The 19165-nt window shown below is 54.0% G+C and overlaps 2 protein-coding genes across 5 annotated transcripts; both read left to right on the top strand.

Moving 5' to 3' along the window:
• Positions 1-205: 205 nt before the first annotated feature.
• Klc2 (kinesin light chain 2) lies at positions 206-10284 on the top strand. Of its 4 annotated transcripts, none has more exons than XM_021650256.2 (16): positions 206-361; positions 1041-1315; positions 3865-4095; positions 4186-4255; positions 4930-5152; positions 5975-6062; positions 6161-6262; positions 6340-6513; positions 6637-6736; positions 7491-7540; positions 7647-7714; positions 8119-8227; positions 8319-8477; positions 8548-8672; positions 8840-8897; positions 9312-10284. In XM_021650256.2, the coding sequence occupies exons 2-16, from the start codon at positions 1088-1090 to the stop codon at positions 9393-9395; spliced, it is 1869 nt and encodes a 622-aa protein (XP_021505931.1). In that variant the 5' UTR covers positions 206-361; positions 1041-1087; the 3' UTR covers positions 9396-10284. The 4 variants fall into 4 exon arrangements, with proteins under 4 accessions (XP_021505931.1, XP_021505932.1, XP_021505930.1 ...); XM_021650257.2 differs by having other exon boundaries at positions 207-378; positions 1077-1315; XM_021650255.2 differs by having other exon boundaries at positions 207-378.
• Positions 10285-10908: 624 nt separating this feature from the next.
• Positions 10909-19058, top strand: Rab1b (RAB1B, member RAS oncogene family). The gene is made up of 6 exons (XM_021650260.2): positions 10909-11063; positions 12794-12866; positions 13123-13218; positions 13315-13410; positions 17468-17599; positions 17699-19058. Exons 1-6 carry the CDS (start codon positions 11050-11052, stop codon positions 17891-17893), a joined length of 606 nt encoding a protein of 201 aa, XP_021505935.1. The 5' UTR covers positions 10909-11049; the 3' UTR covers positions 17894-19058.
• The last annotated feature ends 107 nt before the right edge of the window (positions 19059-19165 follow it).

Here is a 19165-nt window from a genome sequence, read left to right as displayed (position 1 = left end):
GCGCCCAGGAGTCTACAGACCAGGAAGCTCTGGTCCAAGGGGGCGAGCCCAGCCACGCCCCTTCTGCGTCCAGTCTGGGTAGGCCCCACCCCAAGCCGGCCAGGCCCGCGGGGTCCCTTTAAGGCAGCGAGCCGGCCGTCCGGAACGTGTTTCGCCCCCTCCGACGCTGCCAAGGTAGCGGCTTCACCTTTAAGGCGGCGCGGGGACTGCTGGGAAGGCCGGCGGGATGGAGGCAGCGAGACAAGCTCACGGTCGCGGATCCGGGTGAAGTGGGACCGGAGCCGGAGCCGGAGCCGGGCCGGAGCAGAAGGGTCAGGTCGGCGCGGGCCGGTTGGTCCGGAAGACCCGGTCAGGCCGGACGGTGAGCGGCGGCTGCAGGTTCGCCTGGAGGAGGAGTCGTCGTGGGCGCGGCCTAGGGGAGGACCCGACCGGCCTGCGGGGAGGGGGCGCGGTCCTGGTCTGGGGTTGGGAGCTGGGCCTTTTCCAGGGAGGGTCTGCGGGCGCTAGGCCAGCCTGTGGGAGGGGTCCTTGTGGGCGCGGCCTGCAGGAACCTGCTCCCCGAAACTCGGGACCGCGGCCTCCCGGGGGCGGCGGGGGCGGCGGGGGAGGGGGTCTCCGGGCTCGGCCTGCGCTGAGGGAGGGCCTCTGCCATTCCGCTTGTCCTGGAGGAGAAGGCTGTTGCCGGGGTTGAGACCCGGTCGCCCGGAGGGGCTGTGGTCTCCGTCTTGGGGACTCCCACGACCCCCCTTTCAGTGACCTAGCACTCTGTGACCTGATTAGGACAGTTCCAAAAAAGCCCCGAGGCTGGCCCATGTAAGCAGGCCTGAGCCGGTGGTCTGGGCGGAATCGGGGTCCAGCCTTACTTCAGCCACACCGCATTGCGTCTTCCTAGGCTAGACGAGCCTGGCGCGCCCCCTGTAGGCTGAGGGCTGGCACGGTGAGGGTTGAGGGCTAGGGGATCTGGGCGCCCTTGGGGACCTAGGCATCTAGGGACCTCCCGATGTTTACTTAACATGGGGTGGACGGCGGTGTGGCCCTAGGCCGGGCGCCTGCCTGCCCTCCCCTTTCTTCTACAGACGGCTGGACCATGGCCACGATGGTGCTTCCGCGGGAGGAGAAGCTGAGCCAGGATGAGATAGTGCTGGGCACTAAAGCGGTTATCCAGGGTTTAGAGACCCTGCGAGGGGAGCACCGTGCCTTGCTGGCTCCCCTGGCTTCTCATGAGGCAGGAGAGGCCGAACCGGGCTCACAGGAGCGCTGCCTGCTTCTGCGACGCTCCCTGGAGGCCATCGAGCTGGGGCTTGGGGAGGCTCAGGTAGGTCAGTGTTGGGGTGAAGGTGGAAGATTACTGGAAGGGTCCTGGAAATGTAGGAACACTCTCAATGAGGAAACACTGTCTTTTGGAATCTGATGTTAGGACAATAAGTAATGTTAAATGAATACACTTTGGAGATGCCAGCCCTGCCCCAGTGGGCGCCCCTACCTCCACACAAAACTGTACCATCCAGGCCTCATTCTACCTAACAGACTGGATGGCAGAAGAAAACAATGTGTCGGTAGCCTCCCTTCACGATGCACTCATTCAGTTGCATTGATTCATTAAGTTTATTGCTTGCTTAGTGTGCGTCAGGCAGTCTGCTAATACCAAGGATGAACTATGGTTCAACAAGGCAGACAAGATCTCACTGGGCATGGTATCTGTAATCCCAGCACTTGAGAGGAAGGTTCCAAGTTCCAGGCCAGTTTGGGTCACATGGTAAGACCTTGTCTCACCTTACAGCCCCCTCAAAAATTTTTTTTAGATTTTTTTCCCCTAGTACAATAGGAGAAGAGAAACACACACCTTCAACTAATTGCTTGAAACAAATTGTGATCAGTGCTCCAAAGACAAGATTTTGTGATGACTGATAGTGGGGAGTCTTGTCTATTGGTCGGACAAGACTTGTCTGAGATGACTAACTCAAGACCTGAAGGAAGAGGCAACTAGAGGAGAGCTGCAGGTAGGAAGGGTCATGTACTTAAAGTGAGAGAAGAATTGTATGATTAGAGCTTATGAAGAGGGAGAGAGACGCAGGAGAGGCCTGTGGGAATCAGAAGCCAGACTATATCCAGGATATCAGAAAGCCTTTGAAGGGTTCCAACAAACAGAGGACACAGTCTGACTCAGGTTCCAGAAACTGTCTGTGGGCTGTGGAGAGTTAACCTTAGTAGGTCAAGGATGGACTTTTGGAAGGAGGGATTAGGAGATGGAAGTTTGAAGTAGATGGGTAGCCATGGAGATACGAGTTGAAGATATTCTGGAAGGAGACTCAGCAGGACCTGTGGATGAAGAGGGGAGGGGCAGCACTCTCAGAGGTTTGTGCTCTTGGCAAGTTTAGGGATGAAAGAACCTGGGTTCTTTAGGAGTTCTGCTTTCGTCCCCATAAAGTGGGCTGTTGGATGGGGAAGGGTTTTTTTCTCATTGGTTCTTGGCCAAGCCACTGCCTGGGTCCAGAAATCCTGGGCAGCCCTTATGTCTTGGTTTCCTTGTCTTAAACCAGGCATGGTATCCATGTCTGTAATCCTAGTATTGCGGAGGCTGAGGCAGGCAAATCTCTATGAGCTCACTGCTGTCTTGAAGAAAACCTCTGTCTTGAAAAACAAAATAAAACCAAAAAGGGTGGGTGGGGGGGGGGAGAAATAGCGATCATGTTACTTCCAGGTTGTTTAGGGACTTTTTTGTTTGTTTTGTTGTGTTTTTTGAGACAGGTCCCTCTACATAGCCCTGGCTATCCTGGAGCTCATGTAGGTCAGGCTGGCCTTAAACTCACCAGAGCTCTACCTGCCTCTGCTTCCTGAGTGCTGGGATTAAAAGTATTTGCTATTGAGACTTTTTTTTTTAAGCTAATGGTTATGAAAACACCTGTCTCTTAAAATGTTTTTGAAAAGCTGAGCATAGTACCACATGCCTTTAATCCCAGCACTCAGGAGGCAAAAGCAGGTGGATCTCTGAATCTGAGTCCAGCCTGATCAAGTTCTAGGACGGCTAGGGCTATACAGAGAAAACATGTCTTTAAAAAAAAAAAATCAAAATGAAAAATGTTTGCAAACAAATTAGAAAATGCAGGGTCCTAGACTCCCCAACCTCTGTTAAAGCAATGTGTTACCTCCTCAGCCCCTTAGCTGTAGGTACAGAGGTGGTACGCAGGGATTCTGCTCTCCTGCTGTACAGCTTTCACGGATAGGGAACGGAATGGCATAGAGGGCATAGACAGTGGAGATGGAGCAGGGGGACAAGCATGGCTGACGAGAAGCAGTGATCCTGGCCCATGAAGCATAGAGAGGAATATACATCCCAGGCCAAGGCCTCAAGACAGACAGACAGAGGGCCTGGAGAGTTGGGAAGGGCATCAGATATTGAAAGAGCTGGGTGTTGAGGCTAAAGCCAGTGGATCCCTTACCTATCCCTGTGGTTAGTCCTCAGACCCTTTGGGGACTTTGGATACATGCTGCTTCCCTTCCCTTCATCAGGCAGAGAATGCTATGGGCCCTAAGCAGAAGTTAGGATGTGGTCTTCTGTGGCATTTCATCCACCCACCAGGCTTCTTTGACCAAGCGCTAGCCCTAGGCGGGAAGCAGTGATATATATTGGTCATGACTGTCGGGGTAGAATGTAAGCAAAGGGAAACAGAGGTAGTCTGGGAGCTCAGATCCTGCAGGATCTTGGCAGTCAAAATTTCCAGACCTGCTGTTAGATTTGCGCTCTGGACTGTAGTCTGTGGCCCTGGGTAGGCTAGAACTCAGGACTGACAACTACTCAGTCAGGGCCTGGCCTTTCACAGGCTAACTGATGGCCAGGACTCTGACCCTCGTCTGGCTGCACAGGTGATCCTGGCACTGTCAAGCCATCTGGGGGCTGTGGAGTCAGAGAAGCAGAAGCTGCGGGCTCAGGTGCGGCGCCTGGTACAGGAGAACCAGTGGTTACGTGAGGAGCTGGCAGGGACACAGCAGAAGCTACAGCGCAGCGAGCAGGCGGTGGCTCAGCTGGAGGAAGAGAAGCAGCACCTGTTATTTATGAGCCAGATCCGAAAGCTGGATGAGGATGCATCCCCAAATGTGAGCCCCAGCTGGCCAACATCCAGTTCCCACAGGCCCACTGATACATATGCCTCCTTCTCTGACACTTGTTTCTGCCCTCCTTTCCAGGAGGAGAAAGGTGACGTCCCCAAAGACTCCCTGGATGACCTGTTTCCCAATGAAGATGAACAGAGCCCAGGTACAGAGGGGCAAGTAGCTCTGCGTTGAGGGAAGGAACTGTGTAAGATCCTATAGGTCACAGAGATGGACTATTAGTGGCATCCATGTTCTTTTTTGCCTCATTTCCAATCACAGTGTCTCAGCATGTTAGGGTTTAAAAGCCAAGTCTTCTTGTTCCATCTCATTTCCCTGAGCTCTGTGGAGAGCAGGTGGCTTGCTTAGCAGGTCTGGAGGCTCTAAACCTGGCCCAGCAGCTAGTTCCCCCCCCCCCCCCCCGCTTTTTTTTTCTTTGTTTTGTTTTTCAAGACAGGGTTTTCTCTGTGTAGCCTTGGCTGTCCTGGACTCGCTTTGTAGACCAGGCTGACCCTGAACTCACAGAGATCCACCTGGCTCTGCCTCCCGAGTGCTGGGATTACAGGTGTGCACCACCATGCCAGGCCAACAGTTAGTTTCTTTCTGGTGTGCTTAGACAGAGGACCTTGCTAAGCAGGGCCACAGTGGCTTCACAAGTGGTGCAGATGAGGTGAAGGGATGGGACTCACTCCCTATGCAATCATTGAACCTACTCTGTGAGTTCAGAAGCTGAGGGAGATTGCTGACTTGTCCAGGTACATGGGCAAAAGTTAGCTAGCATATGCCAGCCTAGCTCAGGAAGGAGAAGGCACATCTGACTTCCTACCCTTGGCCTTGTAGCCCCCAGCCCTGGAGGAGGGGATGTGGCTGCACAGCATGGTGGCTATGAGATCCCAGCACGGCTCCGTACCCTCCATAACCTGGTAATTCAGTACGCTTCACAAGGCCGCTATGAGGTGGCTGTACCACTCTGTAAGCAGGCGCTGGAGGATTTGGAGAAGACATCAGGCCATGACCACCCTGACGTGGCCACCATGCTGAACATCCTGGCACTGGTTTATCGGTAAGGGCCCTCTGGCTGTGTGGGCGCACCCGCATCCTGCCATGTGAATGTCTCAAGGGGCAGCCAGCAGCACGGAAACATGGGCCTGCCTGTAGAAAGCTGGCCTCTGACTGGAAAGAAACCTGTCACAGTTTTAAGGAAAGCTTGGGCCGGGCAGTGGTAACATACTCAGTGGTAACAGTACTCGGAGCTGTGAGTTCGAGGTCAGCCTGGCCTGTAGAGTGAATTCCAGGACAGCCAAGGCCACACAGAGAAACCATCTTGAAAAATAACAAAAATTAAAAAATAAAACTTTGGCTGTGAGCAGCAGCAAGGGTGACACATGAAGACATGAGGGTCACTGGGAGTCAGCACAGCTTCTTTAGGCATCCAAACTTGAGTATGGGCTTTGAAAAGTGAGCTGGAATCTAGGTGTGGTGGGAACCCAAGCACTTAAGAATTGAACAACTTGTTCAAGGTTAGCCTGGGATATAGAAAACCTTGGGAAGAGAGGGAAAGGACCAGGGAAGACAGGTGGCTCAGAACCCATGATGGGTGAAACGGTTTCTGTGGCAGAAAGTGACAGTGAGCCAAGGCGCCGGGGATCACTTGAGGTTGAGTGTTACTCTGGGGTCTGGGTATGAGGTGGGTCCTTAGTTGTGGTGAACTGCTTAATGTCCCCAGAGTTCTCGAGTAGGGCTGCCTAGGCCTCCCATGCTCTGAGCTGCACTCCTATCGTGTCCACTCATCAGTGACCTCAGGAGGAGTGCCTACGGGGACTGCGGGCCCCTGGGGGCAGGCTTCGGGCTAGAGGACATCCCTGAATGTCCTGCCTGCTCCCAGGGACCAGAACAAGTACAAAGATGCTGCCCACCTGCTCAATGATGCTCTAGCTATCCGGGAGAAGACACTGGGCAAGGACCACCCCGCTGTGAGTAAGAATTAGCTCGAGTGTTACACTCACAAGCTCTCGAGTCTGCCTGTCTGTGAGGGCCCTGTGTGAAGACGCCTCCATTCTCCTCCACCCAGGTGGCTGCAACCCTGAACAATCTGGCTGTTCTCTATGGCAAGCGGGGCAAGTACAAAGAGGCTGAGCCACTGTGCAAGCGTGCACTGGAGATCCGGGAGAAGGTGGGAGCAGGCAGGGCTAGAAGCGCTGGCCAGAGTAGAGTCTGAACAACTCTGACCCCAGCCACTAACTTCCCCAGGTCCTCGGCAAGTTTCACCCAGATGTGGCCAAGCAGCTCAGCAACCTGGCCTTGCTGTGCCAGAACCAGGGCAAAGCTGAGGAGGTGGAGTACTACTACCGGAGGGCCCTGGAGATCTATGCCACACGCCTTGGGCCCGATGACCCCAATGTGGCGAAGACCAAGAACAACCTGGTGCTCTGAGGCTGGGCCAGAGGCTGGAAAGGAAGGAGGCAGGGAGGGAGGGCTGATGTCCAGGAAAAAGAAGAAGGCTTCCTAAGCTCGCTTCGTGCTGCTTACCCATTTCTTTCCCTCCAGGCTTCCTGTTACCTGAAGCAGGGCAAGTACCAGGATGCAGAGACCCTGTACAAGGAGATCCTTACTCGTGCTCATGAGAAGGAGTTTGGCTCTGTCAACGGTGAGTCAGTGGCTGCCATGGACTACTCAGGCCTTCTCATCCTGCCTAGGGTCTGGCTGGAAGCCCAGCCTCACCTATGGATGGTGCCTGCAGGAGCCCACACATTGCCCTGGCCAGACAAATTGGCAAACCCCATGCAGAGTCTCTCCTTCCCTCCTTCCTTCCCTCTTCCTCCTACCCCCTTGGTTTTTTGCTTTTGTTTTAGGACAGGGTCTGACTATGTAGCCCTGGCTGTCCTGGAACTCACTATGTAAACCAGGCTGGCCTTAAACTCACAGAGATCCGCCTGCCTCTGCCTCCCAAGTGCTGGGATTAAAGATGTGGGCCACAGCACCCAGTCTCCTCCTCTCTCTACGTGACAATTCCTATTCACTTTGAGGGCTAGCCCAGATGTCTTTCCTTCTTGGAAAAAGCCTTCTGGCCCCCTATGGCCAGCTGTCCTGATCCCCATCCCTTAGCCTGGCCCCTCATTCAGACCTATCAGCAGTCTCTGGTCCAAGGTGTGTGAGGGCCTGCCACATCATTTCTACTCCACCTTATTTTAGTCACTTGACACAGACCTGTGGCCTGTTCATCTGAGTCCAGAGCAGGGTCAGTAATGTTTTGGGTTTGCTTCTTGTTCATCTGTTCAACAAAGCTCAATCCTAGTCCTTCCTACATACTCCTGTCCCCTTCCCTAGACATTAGTCTTGAGTCCAGCTCAGTTGGAGAGACCTATATAGCAGGCAAGTGACAGTCACCTATTTCCTCCTAGGTGAGAACAAGCCCATCTGGATGCATGCAGAGGAACGCGAGGAGAGCAAGGTAAGCAGCAGCGTGGGCAGTTTGCAAGTGTGGGGAGGGCATGAGGCTGGGGTGTATGGAGCTGAGAGCTTACTCCCATCTCTCAACTGACTGGTCCTTCCCTCAGGATAAGCGTCGGGACAACGCCCCCTATGGGGAATATGGCAGCTGGTACAAAGCCTGTAAAGTTGACAGGTGAGGGCCTCATAGGTCTGGGCTAGGGATGGAGTGAATACAAGGAAATAGCACCCTTGGCCAATGATACCCCAACCTCACACTGTCCTTTCACCCAAGACACCACTCTTCTGCTAGCTCATGTCTCAAGGCCCTGACCCAAGAAGACTTTTGTACTGGGACAGCCTGGTCCACTCACTCCTGGGTCTCCTAACTTCTGATGCTGGTTGCAGTGTCCTAGGAGGACTCTAGGGTCAGGCCAGGTTTCTACTCCCCATTCTTTCAGGACGGGGGAGACCAGGGGTCTACCATAGGGCCAGACAAATAGGAAAGGCCAGATTTTGGATGGCCTGTTTCGTCCCCAGAGGCCCCAGATTGGTTCGTGCCAGGTAAAGTATTGAGACTTGCCTGCTGTCTGCCCACAGTCCCACGGTCAACACCACTCTTCGAAGCTTGGGTGCCCTGTACCGGCGCCAGGGCAAGCTGGAAGCTGCACACACACTGGAAGACTGTGCCAGCCGCAGCCGCAAGCAGGTAGGGCTCCACAGTGGAAGAGGCTGAACAGGGAACTATGAGGCCCTGTGTGTGCTTCTGTCAGGGCCTGATGCTTCTTGCCTCCTTTCAGGGCTTGGATCCTGCCAGCCAGACCAAGGTGGTGGAACTGCTAAAAGATGGTAGCGGTGGACGAGGAGACCGCCATGGCAGCAGAGATGTGGCCGGGGGTGCTGGGGCTCGGTCTGAGGCTGACCTGGAGGAGTCAGGGCCTGCAGCTGAATGGAGTGGGGTGAGTATGGGGGTGAGCTAGGTTATAAGACTACAGAGAAGGTAGGGTCTAGAGACACTCTCTCCCACAGGATGGCAGTGGCTCTTTGCGGCGCAGTGGCTCCTTTGGGAAGCTCCGAGATGCCCTGAGACGCAGCAGTGAGATGCTGGTGAGGAAGCTGCAGGGAGGTGGCCCACAGGAGCCCCCTAATTCTAGGTGAGCTTCTGACCCCCTGATCGTATTCTGTTGGCTCCCAAGTGACTTCCCTTTCCTCTTAGGAAACACCACCACCAAATTGTTTTATTATGCGCTCCATCCCCAGACCCAACCTGGTGTCCCTTTACTGTTCCACTGTGAACATCCTGGCCCTCCTTTTCCCTCAGGATGAAAAGGGCCAGCTCTCTCAACTTCCTTAACAAGAGTGTGGAAGAGCCAGCTCAGGTAAGAGCGGAGGGCACCTGACACTAGGCAGGCTAGACCCAGGCCTCCACCCCACAGTTCTGGGCCTCTGGGCTGTGTATGTCCTCACCTAGCTTTCCTTGGTGAATCTTTATTCGGCAACAACTCTGGTTCCAGGCCTGCTTTGGGCTTTGAGGGAATAGCTAGAAACAACTGGAGGGGAAGGGCAGGGAAAGGGGAACATAGCCCTTGCCCTGGGGCAGAGAGAGAGTCAGCCAGTACCAACTTGAAGCTCTCAGGCGCTGGGTGTGAGCTAAACTTTAACTCTGGCCAGTCTCTGACTGGCTCTATCTGCTCTAAGGATGTGCTTTGACCCTTTGCATCATCCCTTCTGCTTCTGTAGTTCTCCTTCCCTCCCAGCAGCATGAAACTAAGTTACCTGCTCTCTGCCCACAGCCTGGAGGCACGGGTCTTTCTGACAGCCGCACCTTGAGCTCCAGCTCCATGGACCTCTCCCGAAGAAGCTCCCTCGTGGGCTAAAGTTGAAGGAGCAGCCAGTCGCCAGAGCCTCCATCAGACACGACCCCTTCCCCCAGCCCTGTGCATGGGCCTGCTGCTTGTCCTGCCTGCCCCTCCCACAGGACCCCTGTCTTTTCTGTTCAATCTCAGGGTAACTTCTTCCCTTGTCATCTCAGCCGCGGGCCCTGGAGGTGTGGCATGCCAACTCCAGCTCTGCTCCTTATTTATTTCTTCCAGCAGGGGGCCTCTCTTCCCTGTGTCCAGGGCCTGTGGGAGTGGTGGCCTGCCTACCCTGCCCCCAAAGCCAAGAACACTAAGTACTTACTGTCCCTCAATACCTTTGCCCTCCAACTCCCGGCCGTTGCTTCTGTATATAGAGAAATAAGTTATTGGCCGTGTCATCCTCTCAGCCCTCCTCCCCCAGTCCACGGTATTCCCTGGTCGCCACCTGCCTCTCCCTTCTCCAGTGGTACCGCCCAGGCCTTAAATCACCCCGTTCCGAGTGGTGGTATCTCCCAAGCTCCAAGTTATGGGAGCAGAGCCTCCCGAAAGGGGTCCCTGGACCTCCTCGCCATCCTGGTCATGGAGGGATTTGCTCCACTCCACCATGCAAATGCCCGGATACCCACACCGCCGGGCCCTGTGCTGCCTCCGGGACTTAATGCACTGTCCTTCCCACCTAGCCCCGCCCAGGCATGGCCTGACCCCGCCCTGGGCACAGCCCGTTGAGCCATCCTGCCACGCCTCCCTTGCCTCTGCTTCTGATGTCCCCTCACAGACAGACACACACAATCGAGCGCGCACGCGCACACACACATACACGCGCAGGAGGGGCTACCCCATTTGTTGGGTGAGGCAGTCACTCTATTTTCAGATGTTGCTGTAGAAATAAAGACTATTTGAATCTGAACCAGGCTTGTTTTGAGGAGTGCCAAAGCCCCTGAGCATCCCTAGGGTGGAGTGGAATCAGGAGAGGCTGGGGAAGTGCCCTGGCTCTCGAGGCTGGAACTAATACTTCCCTTACCCTTATTTTTTTGGGGGCGGGGAGGAGCTGCTACAAATTTAGGGTTGTTCCTAAAGCGTGCCCTTATGAGGTTCTAGACAATTCCAAGTCTTCAGTGAGTTCTATGTTCTTGGACTGAATGAGTTTCTCGAGACTTTTTCATATATGTAAGACTAGTGATGACATAGTCCTGGGACTTGCCCATCCCACGAAGAATGCTGAGTAAGTCAAGTTTTTCTGGTTCCAAATAGCTCACACCTTATTTTGTTTTCAAAATGAGCCAAGAGGGTAAAAGTGGCTGCCCATCTCAGAGTTGAACCATACTTATCCCAGCGCTAAACATGAGCCTGCACCCTCGGATGGGTGGCCCAACCAAGATTTTGCGGCTTGTCGGTTCAAAGATCGAGAAAACTACAGACCCCAGAAGGCCGTTCTCGGGTGGTGACTGGAGCCCACAGCTGCTCGGGTTGCCTAGAATGCGCCTGCGCAGCAGTGGCAACTCGAACATGTGCGAAACTACAGGTTCCGCAAGGCAGCGCGGCGCAACCCGAGTCGGAGGTGTGTGCGCCTGCGCAGCGCGGGCGGGGCTTCTAGGGCGGAGCGGCCACCATCTTGGAACGGGAGGCGGAGCAGAGCCGACTGGGAGCGACCGAGCGGGCCGCCGCTGCCGCCATGAACCCCGAATAGTGAGTGAGCCCCGCCCGCGCTGTGCGGCGCAGCCTCGATCCTGTCTATGGGGCTGTGTGCTTACCGAAGTTGTCTGGCCTTGGTCAGAACTGTGCGGCGCCCCCACATCCGGGTCCCTCTTCCGCTGACCTCCCCCCCTTAACATCCGGGTCCTGCCCCTCCCCCCGGGATCCCCAGGACCCCGGCTCGACACCCCGAGTTCTCTTAACTGGGGTCCGAAGGCGGTAGCCTGGAAGGGCAGCACTTGGAGCCCACGGCACAGGCCCTCTCAAGCCTCTTTGGTTAGGTGACCCTGCAGATCTGGTCTTCCGGAGCCTCAGTTTTCCCACCCGCTGCTTGACCAAGGGCAGGCGGTTTGGAGCCCATTAGAAGAGTTTCTGGTCTCCAGAGTCGAGTACTCTCAGTTGGGCCGTGACCCTCTCTGCCTTTGCCTTTCTTCTGGAGCCCCGTTCCCGGGGCTGGCCCAGAAGCTGACCAGACAAGAAGGGACCCCAATCCCCTGCTTGATTCATGTCCCCTGCAGGTGCTCCCCTCAGGGGCTGCCGTTTGCCCTGCCTGGGTCATCCAGTCCTGTCACTCCTGGCGATCCGCCCTTTTCTGCTCTCGCCTTTACTCAGGCCTCTAGTGCCCACTGCCACACGTCTCCCCTCGCCTGCCATACTGCCAAAGAACTTTAGGTCAATGTGGAATTTGCTTGCTCCCTTGGAGTGGGATTATCCCTCAAATTCACACCCTTTGGAGTAGATGGCCCACATACAGTTTGCTCCCTTGTTATCTTCCCCTTCTCCACTTCCTTTTTCTTCCCCAGCTCTTGGCGTCAGATTCTCTTGAGGAAGGGTGAACCTTAGTAGGGTTGGGAGAGGGACAGAGAAAGGAGGCTACAAGCTGTCAGAGAGCCTGGAGTCTGACAGGCTTGGTTTCCAGTCTCTCAGAATTATCGACTGCTTATGGCAAGTCACTTCCCTTCTCTGACCTCCAGCCCCCTCGGTAGTTGGAAATACTTGGTTGCACTGTTGTGAGGGTTTAACGAGAAGGTGAATTTAAAGTACTTCATGGTGCCAGTTACAGTTCATAAACAGCTGCTTCCATAAGCCACTTGTTGACTCCTCCTTGTTAGTGACTTATCTCAGGCACTTTCACATTTGTTCTTTTGTTGTGTTCTTGTTTGGTTGGTTCGTTTTGTTTTGTTTTGGATTTTTGAGACAGGATTTCTCTGTGCAGTCCTGGCTGTCCTGGAACTTGTTCTGTAGAGTTCCTGTAGAGCTCGGAGATCCGCCTGCCTTGGCCTCCTGAGTGCTGTGATCAGACGCATGTGTCACCACCACCTGGTTTTGTATTTGTTTTTGCTTCATGAGTTCAGGCTTTCATTTTGGGTACTAGGCTGCCACACTTAAAAGGCCTGGTGTGAGTTTCCTAAATGGTTCCTACCAAACAGCACCTCAGTCTCAGCTCTGGCACGCAGAACTGATTGTGTTTGTTGGCAAATTGTGTTTCTCCCTTTTGCCACAAAGTGGGACATCAGACATAGCAAGCTGAAGGTTTTATGTGCCAGCTTATTGGGGTTAGTGAGTGTCAGTTTTCCTCGTCCCTTTCTCGGAAAGTAAGAGGCTGAGGTGCGCACCATAGTATACCAAGCAGGAGCATGCCTCAGAGAGCCAGAATGCTCACTACAGGAAGGGGGGGAGGGACTTCCTGCTTGCCTTCATACCTTCCCCTCTTCTCTTGCCAGTGACTACCTGTTTAAGCTGCTTTTGATTGGTGACTCGGGCGTGGGCAAGTCATGCCTGCTCCTTCGGTTTGCTGTGAGTAAGAAGCACCCCTGTATTATCCACTTGGGGGCCTGGCTGGCCACTGGGAGGAAGAAGGGGCAACTCAGAACACAGTAGTTGCAAGACCTGAGGACCAAGAATGAGGTTGCCAGAGTTGCCCCAGCAAGGGCCCAGGCCTAGCAAGTTGGGGTGCTCAGAAATGAGGCTTGGCAGTGAGGAGGGCAAAGTAAGGGAGCTGGAGGGAGGAATTCCATCTCTTCAGTCTGTCTCATTGGCCCCAACCTTTCAGGATGACACGTACACAGAGAGCTACATCAGCACCATTGGGGTGGACTTTAAGATTCGAACCATTGAGCTGGATGGCAAAACCATCAAACTTCAGATTGTGAGTATAGCTTTTCTCCGGCCCTGAGACAGAAGTGTTTGCCTCAGGCTGGACGCTTGCCTGTGGCTGACCTACCCTTTTCCTCCTGACCCACAGTGGGACACAGCTGGTCAGGAACGGTTCCGGACCATCACTTCCAGCTACTATCGGGGGGCTCATGGCATCATCGTGGTGTATGACGTCACTGACCAGGTACTCCTGGATTTACCTCACAGCCTGACCCCCTGAGCCTTGAATTTTGACCCTTGCTTCTTTGCCCGTTTTCCTTTCCGTTACGCTTTCTGGGAGGGAGAGACTACACCGAATGGCTTCATTAAAAAGGTAACAGGCCACAGAAATGGCTCCTCTCATGGAGTCTTGATAGAACCAGGCCTCATGGCTCCTGCCACCCTACTCCAGACTTTCCACACTATCCATGTGTGGTGGCAGTTAGCCGGTTGGTTGCTGCGGGTTCCATGCTTCCTGCCTGCACACTTGGAGAGCTGTAGACAAAGTGCGGGAGCCTGGTATAAGCAGTTTTGGAAACCTGCATATGTTTTGGTGGTTTCACTCATGTGTCTGGCAGCAGCCAGAGATTGTCCTGCTAATGTCTTACAGCTTACAGAGTCTGCAGCCTTTAGATTTTTTTATTTTATTTATTTTTTTTGGTGGTGTACTCCACAAAATGAAAGTTTTGCCCTGTTGCCAGCCTGTCCCAAATTCCTGGGCTGAAGTGGTTCCCCCTGCCTGAGCCTCCCTCATAGCCTGGGGTACTGGGCAGCTGCCACTGTGCCTAGTTTCTTGTCTTTTTTTTTTTTTTTTTTTGAGGCAGGGTTTCTCTGTGTAGCTCTGGCTGTCCTGGGACTCACTTTGTAGACCAGGCTGGCCTTGAACTCACAGAGCTCCATCTGCCTCTGCTTCCCAAGCGCTGGGATTAAAGGCATGTGCCACCACTGCTTTGCCCTCCAATTGTCTTTTGATGCTCACGAGAGCATCTCATTTTAAAGATGAAGACTTGGTTCAGGCTAGTGCAGTGACTTGCTAAGGGCCATCCATCCATCTAGTTAGTCTCCTGATCCATATGTTTTGCTTTCTCTGTCAAGCCTTGTCCCTGGGAGTATGAAGGCTTAACCAGTACTGGGCTGAAATACTCCCACTTCTCTTCCCAGCTCTTACAAGCTGGGTGAGCCAAGTGCCACTCAGAGTCACCCAGGCTTTGGTTAGCTGCAAACCCAGTCGCCTTCTTGCCCAATTGACTTCTTGTGACTTTTTACTCTTGTTTTCTTCTCTTTCCTTGAAAATATGTGTAGCCCCCACCCCCACTCAGCATACGCTCTGCCAGTGATCTGCACTCCAACCCCTTTAGTCTTTTTATTGGCTCACCTTTAGTGTCTGTTAGCCCCATATTTTCAGCATCTTGATGCCAGCCACTTGTGTGGTCTGGGTTCTGTCTTGTGTTCAGGAATTCCTATCCCTAGACAGATGTCCCCAGGGTCCCATCTCTGTGCTTGGCCCTCAGCATCTATAATGGGAATAACCTTCATGCTCTTCTTACCCAGTGAACTAAATGCTGAAGCCCTTGTGCTCTAGTTTGCGTTCTGTTGCCATAGTTAACACCAGGTGGGAGGAAAGGGCTTGTCTCATCTTAAAACTTTTAGGTAATAGTTTACTACCAAAGGAAGCCATGAATTTAAGCAAGAACCGTAGGAAAAGGTGCCTACTGGCCTATTCCCCATGGCTTGCTCAGCATGCTTTCTTAGACCACCCAGGGCTACCTGCCCAAGGGTGACACTGCCCACAGTGAGCTGGGCCCTCTCACATCAACCATCAACCAAGAAAATGCCCCCTAGCCAGGCATGGCGGCGCACACCTGTAATCCCTGCACTCTGGGAGGCAGAGGCTGGTGGACCTCTGGGTTTGAGGCCAGCCTGGTCTACAGAGTGAGTCACAGGACAGCCAAGGCTACACAGAGAAATCCTCTGTCTCCAAAAAAAAGAAAGAAAGAGAGAGAGAGAGAAAAGAAAAGAAAAGGAAGGAAGGAAAGAAAGAAGGAAAGAGAACAGAAAGAAAATACCCCCACAGACAGGCTCCTAAGACAGCTCTCTGACAGACAGTTCCTCAGTTTAGATACCCTCTTTCCAGATGTTTAGGTTTGTGTCAAACTGAAAAACACTGACTAGTAAACCACGTTTCGTATATAAGGAAATTGTTTTCTAGAGGTATCAGTAACTTGCCTCTGGTGTCCCAGTAAAGAAAGACAAAACCCCCTTCCTGCCTTCATTGCCTCTGTGGGCTCTATGCCAGCTGCAGCATTTCAGACCCTATTGCTTGCCTCACCATCTCCCCCACCCGCCTCCTGCATCCACATTTTGTAGCATAATCTTTATAAATGCTGACCAGAAAACTTCCCTTCTCCATAGTTAGTCTCAAGGCACCTCCATTCTGTTCCCATCATTTCAAATCTGTCCCCTCATAATAATAGCAGTGATGAGGATAATAGCAGTTCTTGCTAATTGAGTACTTGTTATGAGACAGGCCTGCATTCATTCTTATGCAAACAACAGCTCTACTGGAAGGTGTCATCTGTGCAAAAGAGGAAACTGAGACCCCAGGTCACGTGACTAGATATCTAAGGTCACATAGTAAATGACCAAGCTTAGGCGACAGCCAAGATAGCTGTTCTAAGAGCCTGCGCTCTTCTGTGCTGCATTCTCTAGTTTAGGACGTTCCTCTAGATAGTCCAGCCACTTCTGGCTGTTCTGCATTCTGTTAGTCCGCTCTAACCCTGCCCAGACTCCTTCCAGAACGCAGGTATGATCTGCTACCCTCCATCAGAGAACATCCCAACCGGCTCATGGCTGTGCCAATTTTATCCAGGCTAAGGCCTTTTGAGCTCCACCCTGACCACTCTTCATCAGTCCCTCCCACAGACACCACCCCCTCCCTTCTAGCAGGTGCTGTCTCCCCAGCTGGTAGCTTTTGCCTTAGTTGAGTGCATACCTGCAGGCTGGGGTCAGCTGTAGCTTCTCAGGCAGAAGTCCTGGGGCTGCCCAGCTCTGGCTTTTGCTCCCATCTTGCCATGTGCGTGTCTACTCCTCTACTGTGCCCTGCGGATTGTAAGGCAGGTATAGATACGAAGTCCCCTCTGTTCCCTCCTTCCAGCATAGGGCCCAGTTCAGGGCATGAGGTTGTGCATATTAGAGCCCAGCATACCTTGAAGGAAAAACAGGAGCTGGAGAGGTGGCTCAGCAGAAAGGGTGCTCAGAACCATTACAGAGGACCTGGGTTTCAGTTTCCAGCCCCAACATGTCGGCTCACAACTCTCTGTAACTGCACTTGCAGAGGAGCTGATACCCTCTTCTGGCCTCGGCATGAGCCATACACGTGATGCACATATGTGCAGGCAGGGCCACCCCTGTACGGACCCTTCACCTCGCACTGGGCTCCAAGGCTTCAGAATGGAAAGGAAGCACTGGAGTTTGTGTAGCCGTTATAAAGTGCTTGCTTCATGTTTTGGTCAGGGTTTGGGGGAGTGCTAACACAGGGTTTCTCTGTGTAGCCCTGGCTGTCCTGGAACTCACTCTGTAGACCAGGCTGGCCTCAAACTCAGAGATCCACCTGCCTCTGCCTCCCAAGCGCTGGGATTAGAAGTGTGCACTACCATGCCTGGCTTCTTTTAATTATTTTTAATGATTTATTTGGTGTTTTGCCTGCAAGTATGTCTGTGTAAGGACATCGGATCTCATGGACCTGGGGCTATAGGTAGTTGTGCGTAGCTGCCATGTGGGTGCTGGGAATTGAACCTGGGTCCTCTGGAAGAACCACCAGTGCTCTTAATCACTGAGCCATCTCTCCAGCCCCCTTTCATTATTTTTGAGGAGGTCTCACACTAAGTTCCCTTGGGCTGGTCTTGAACTCAGCCTCCTTCAGAGCTGGGGTCACTTGCCTGTAGCAACCATGCCAGGTGTCACCTGTCTTTCTCCTGATGCACTTGGCTTCCCAGAAGTGAATTAGGAGAGATAACTGCCGGAAGCAGAAATAGCCTGTAGGTCCAGGCAGCTGTTGAGGTGTTGGGGCTGCCGGCTGGCAGCTACTCTGTGCTGGTTCTGGTTTTCAGGTTTCCACATGGAAGAGAACCAGGGGAAAGCTAAGCCTGGAGGGGAGGACCTCATCTGGATCCCCATGCTTAGGGCTCCTGCCTTTTCTTCAGAGGAGCCCTGCTCTCTGGGCCTGGGTTTGTGAGCTCAATAACTTTGGACCCTATGCCTAGGAATCCTACGCTAACGTGAAACAGTGGCTGCAGGAGATAGATCGCTACGCCAGCGAGAATGTCAATAAACTCCTGGTAGGCAACAAAAGTGATCTCACCACCAAGAAGGTTGTGGACAACACCACAGCCAAGGTGAGCAGGGCCTGCCCTGGCTGGGGGTGGGGGTCGGGGGCTGGGGCCCACTTGCCTTCATCCCTTCTCTCCCTTGCTCTTCTCTTTTTCCCTTGGCAGGAATTTGCAGACTCTCTGGGTGTCCCATTCCTGGAGACAAGTGCCAAGAATGCCACCAATGTTGAACAGGCATTCATGACAATGGCAGCAGAGATCAAAAAGCGAATGGGGCCAGGAGCAGCATCTGGGGGTGAACGGCCCAATCTGAAGATCGACAGCACCCCTGTGAAGCCTGCTAGTGGTGGCTGCTGCTAGGAGGAGCACTTGGGGGAGGGGCACCTTCTCCAGATGATGCCTCTGGAGGGGGCAGGAAGTGCCTCCCTTTCCTAGGGCATTTGAGTCTGTGGCTTTGGGGTGTCTGGGCTCCCCATCTTCCTCTGGCCCATCTGCCTTTTGCTCTGAGTCCCAGTCCTGTCAGGGCCCCCATAGAGGACATGCAGAACCTGTGGCTGGGGTGGCCTCAGGGACTGCTCTGCTGCTGCCTCTAGGTACCTTGAAAAGATGCCCACCATGCACCTTTGGAATGAGGGCTCCGCTGTCTGTCACTCACCCCCATGTATGCTGCACTGGGTTTCTCTTTTCTTTTCTTCCCAATAGCTGAGGGCCTGCCTGCCTCTGCTGCCCCAGGCTGCCGGCAGTGGCCAGGGGATCCAGGGCCTCAGATCCAGGGTCCTGCAGTGGACCTCAGGACAGACAAAGGGGCTGCAAGAGCCCCACAGCCCACCTTTTCCTCACCCCTGCTTCCCTCCACTGCTCCCACACTCAGCTTGTGCCGTCCAGCTGCGGTTGGGTCTTGAGCACCTCTAGGGTAGGTGGGCGGATGGCTGTGCTGGGCCTGTGTCTCCAGCCCAGAGGGCGCCTGCTCCTGCCTCCCCCTGCCCTGCCAGAGCCAGGCCCATGTGCTGCCTGCCCACCGAGCCCCTTTGTCCCTGAGGAAGGCGGAGGCGGAAGGCCCACCGTGCCAGAGGCCGGGCACCAGCCTTAACCCTCCCTCTGCCAGCACCACTTCCCTCCCTGAGGCAGCACATCTGTGGAGTTCTACCCTCATTCCTGAGAGCCTGAGCGGGCCAGACCTCCTCCTCTGGGGAATGTGGGTGCCGCTTGGGGTTGCGGGACTCTCCTCTCCCCCCTCAGAATCCCGCCCTCTGGCACAGCGTCCTGTAGAAAATCTTCGGTCATTACCTAAGAAGCCATGTCTTTTGTGCTGTCTCTTGCCAGTCTCACTCTACACTCTGCCCTCCCCTCCAGTGTGTATTTAAGTCCCTGGGCCGCCCCTCTGGGAGGGAGCCTCTTCTCCCAGGTTCCCCTCTGGTGTCATGTCAGGCATTTTGCAAGGAAAAGCCACTTGGGGAAAGATGGAAAAGGATGAAAAAATAAATTTCCACTGGCCCTTGGATAAGCCAAGGGTTTTTGCAAGGAAGCTGTGGTGACTGATGTGGTCTGTGGTCTGAGTCAGCTTTGTGTTGCTGGGTAGAACTGAAGTCCGGAGTTGGGTGTGATGCAGAGGGGCTCCGGGCTTAGACTGTT

Source organism: Meriones unguiculatus, chromosome 1 (assembly GCF_030254825.1).
Source record: "Meriones unguiculatus strain TT.TT164.6M chromosome 1, Bangor_MerUng_6.1, whole genome shotgun sequence".
In the NCBI taxonomy this organism is placed as follows: Eukaryota; Metazoa; Chordata; class Mammalia; order Rodentia; family Muridae; genus Meriones; species Meriones unguiculatus.
Note: the sequence above shows the minus strand (reverse complement) of the source record. Positions and strands in the feature narration are given on the sequence as shown.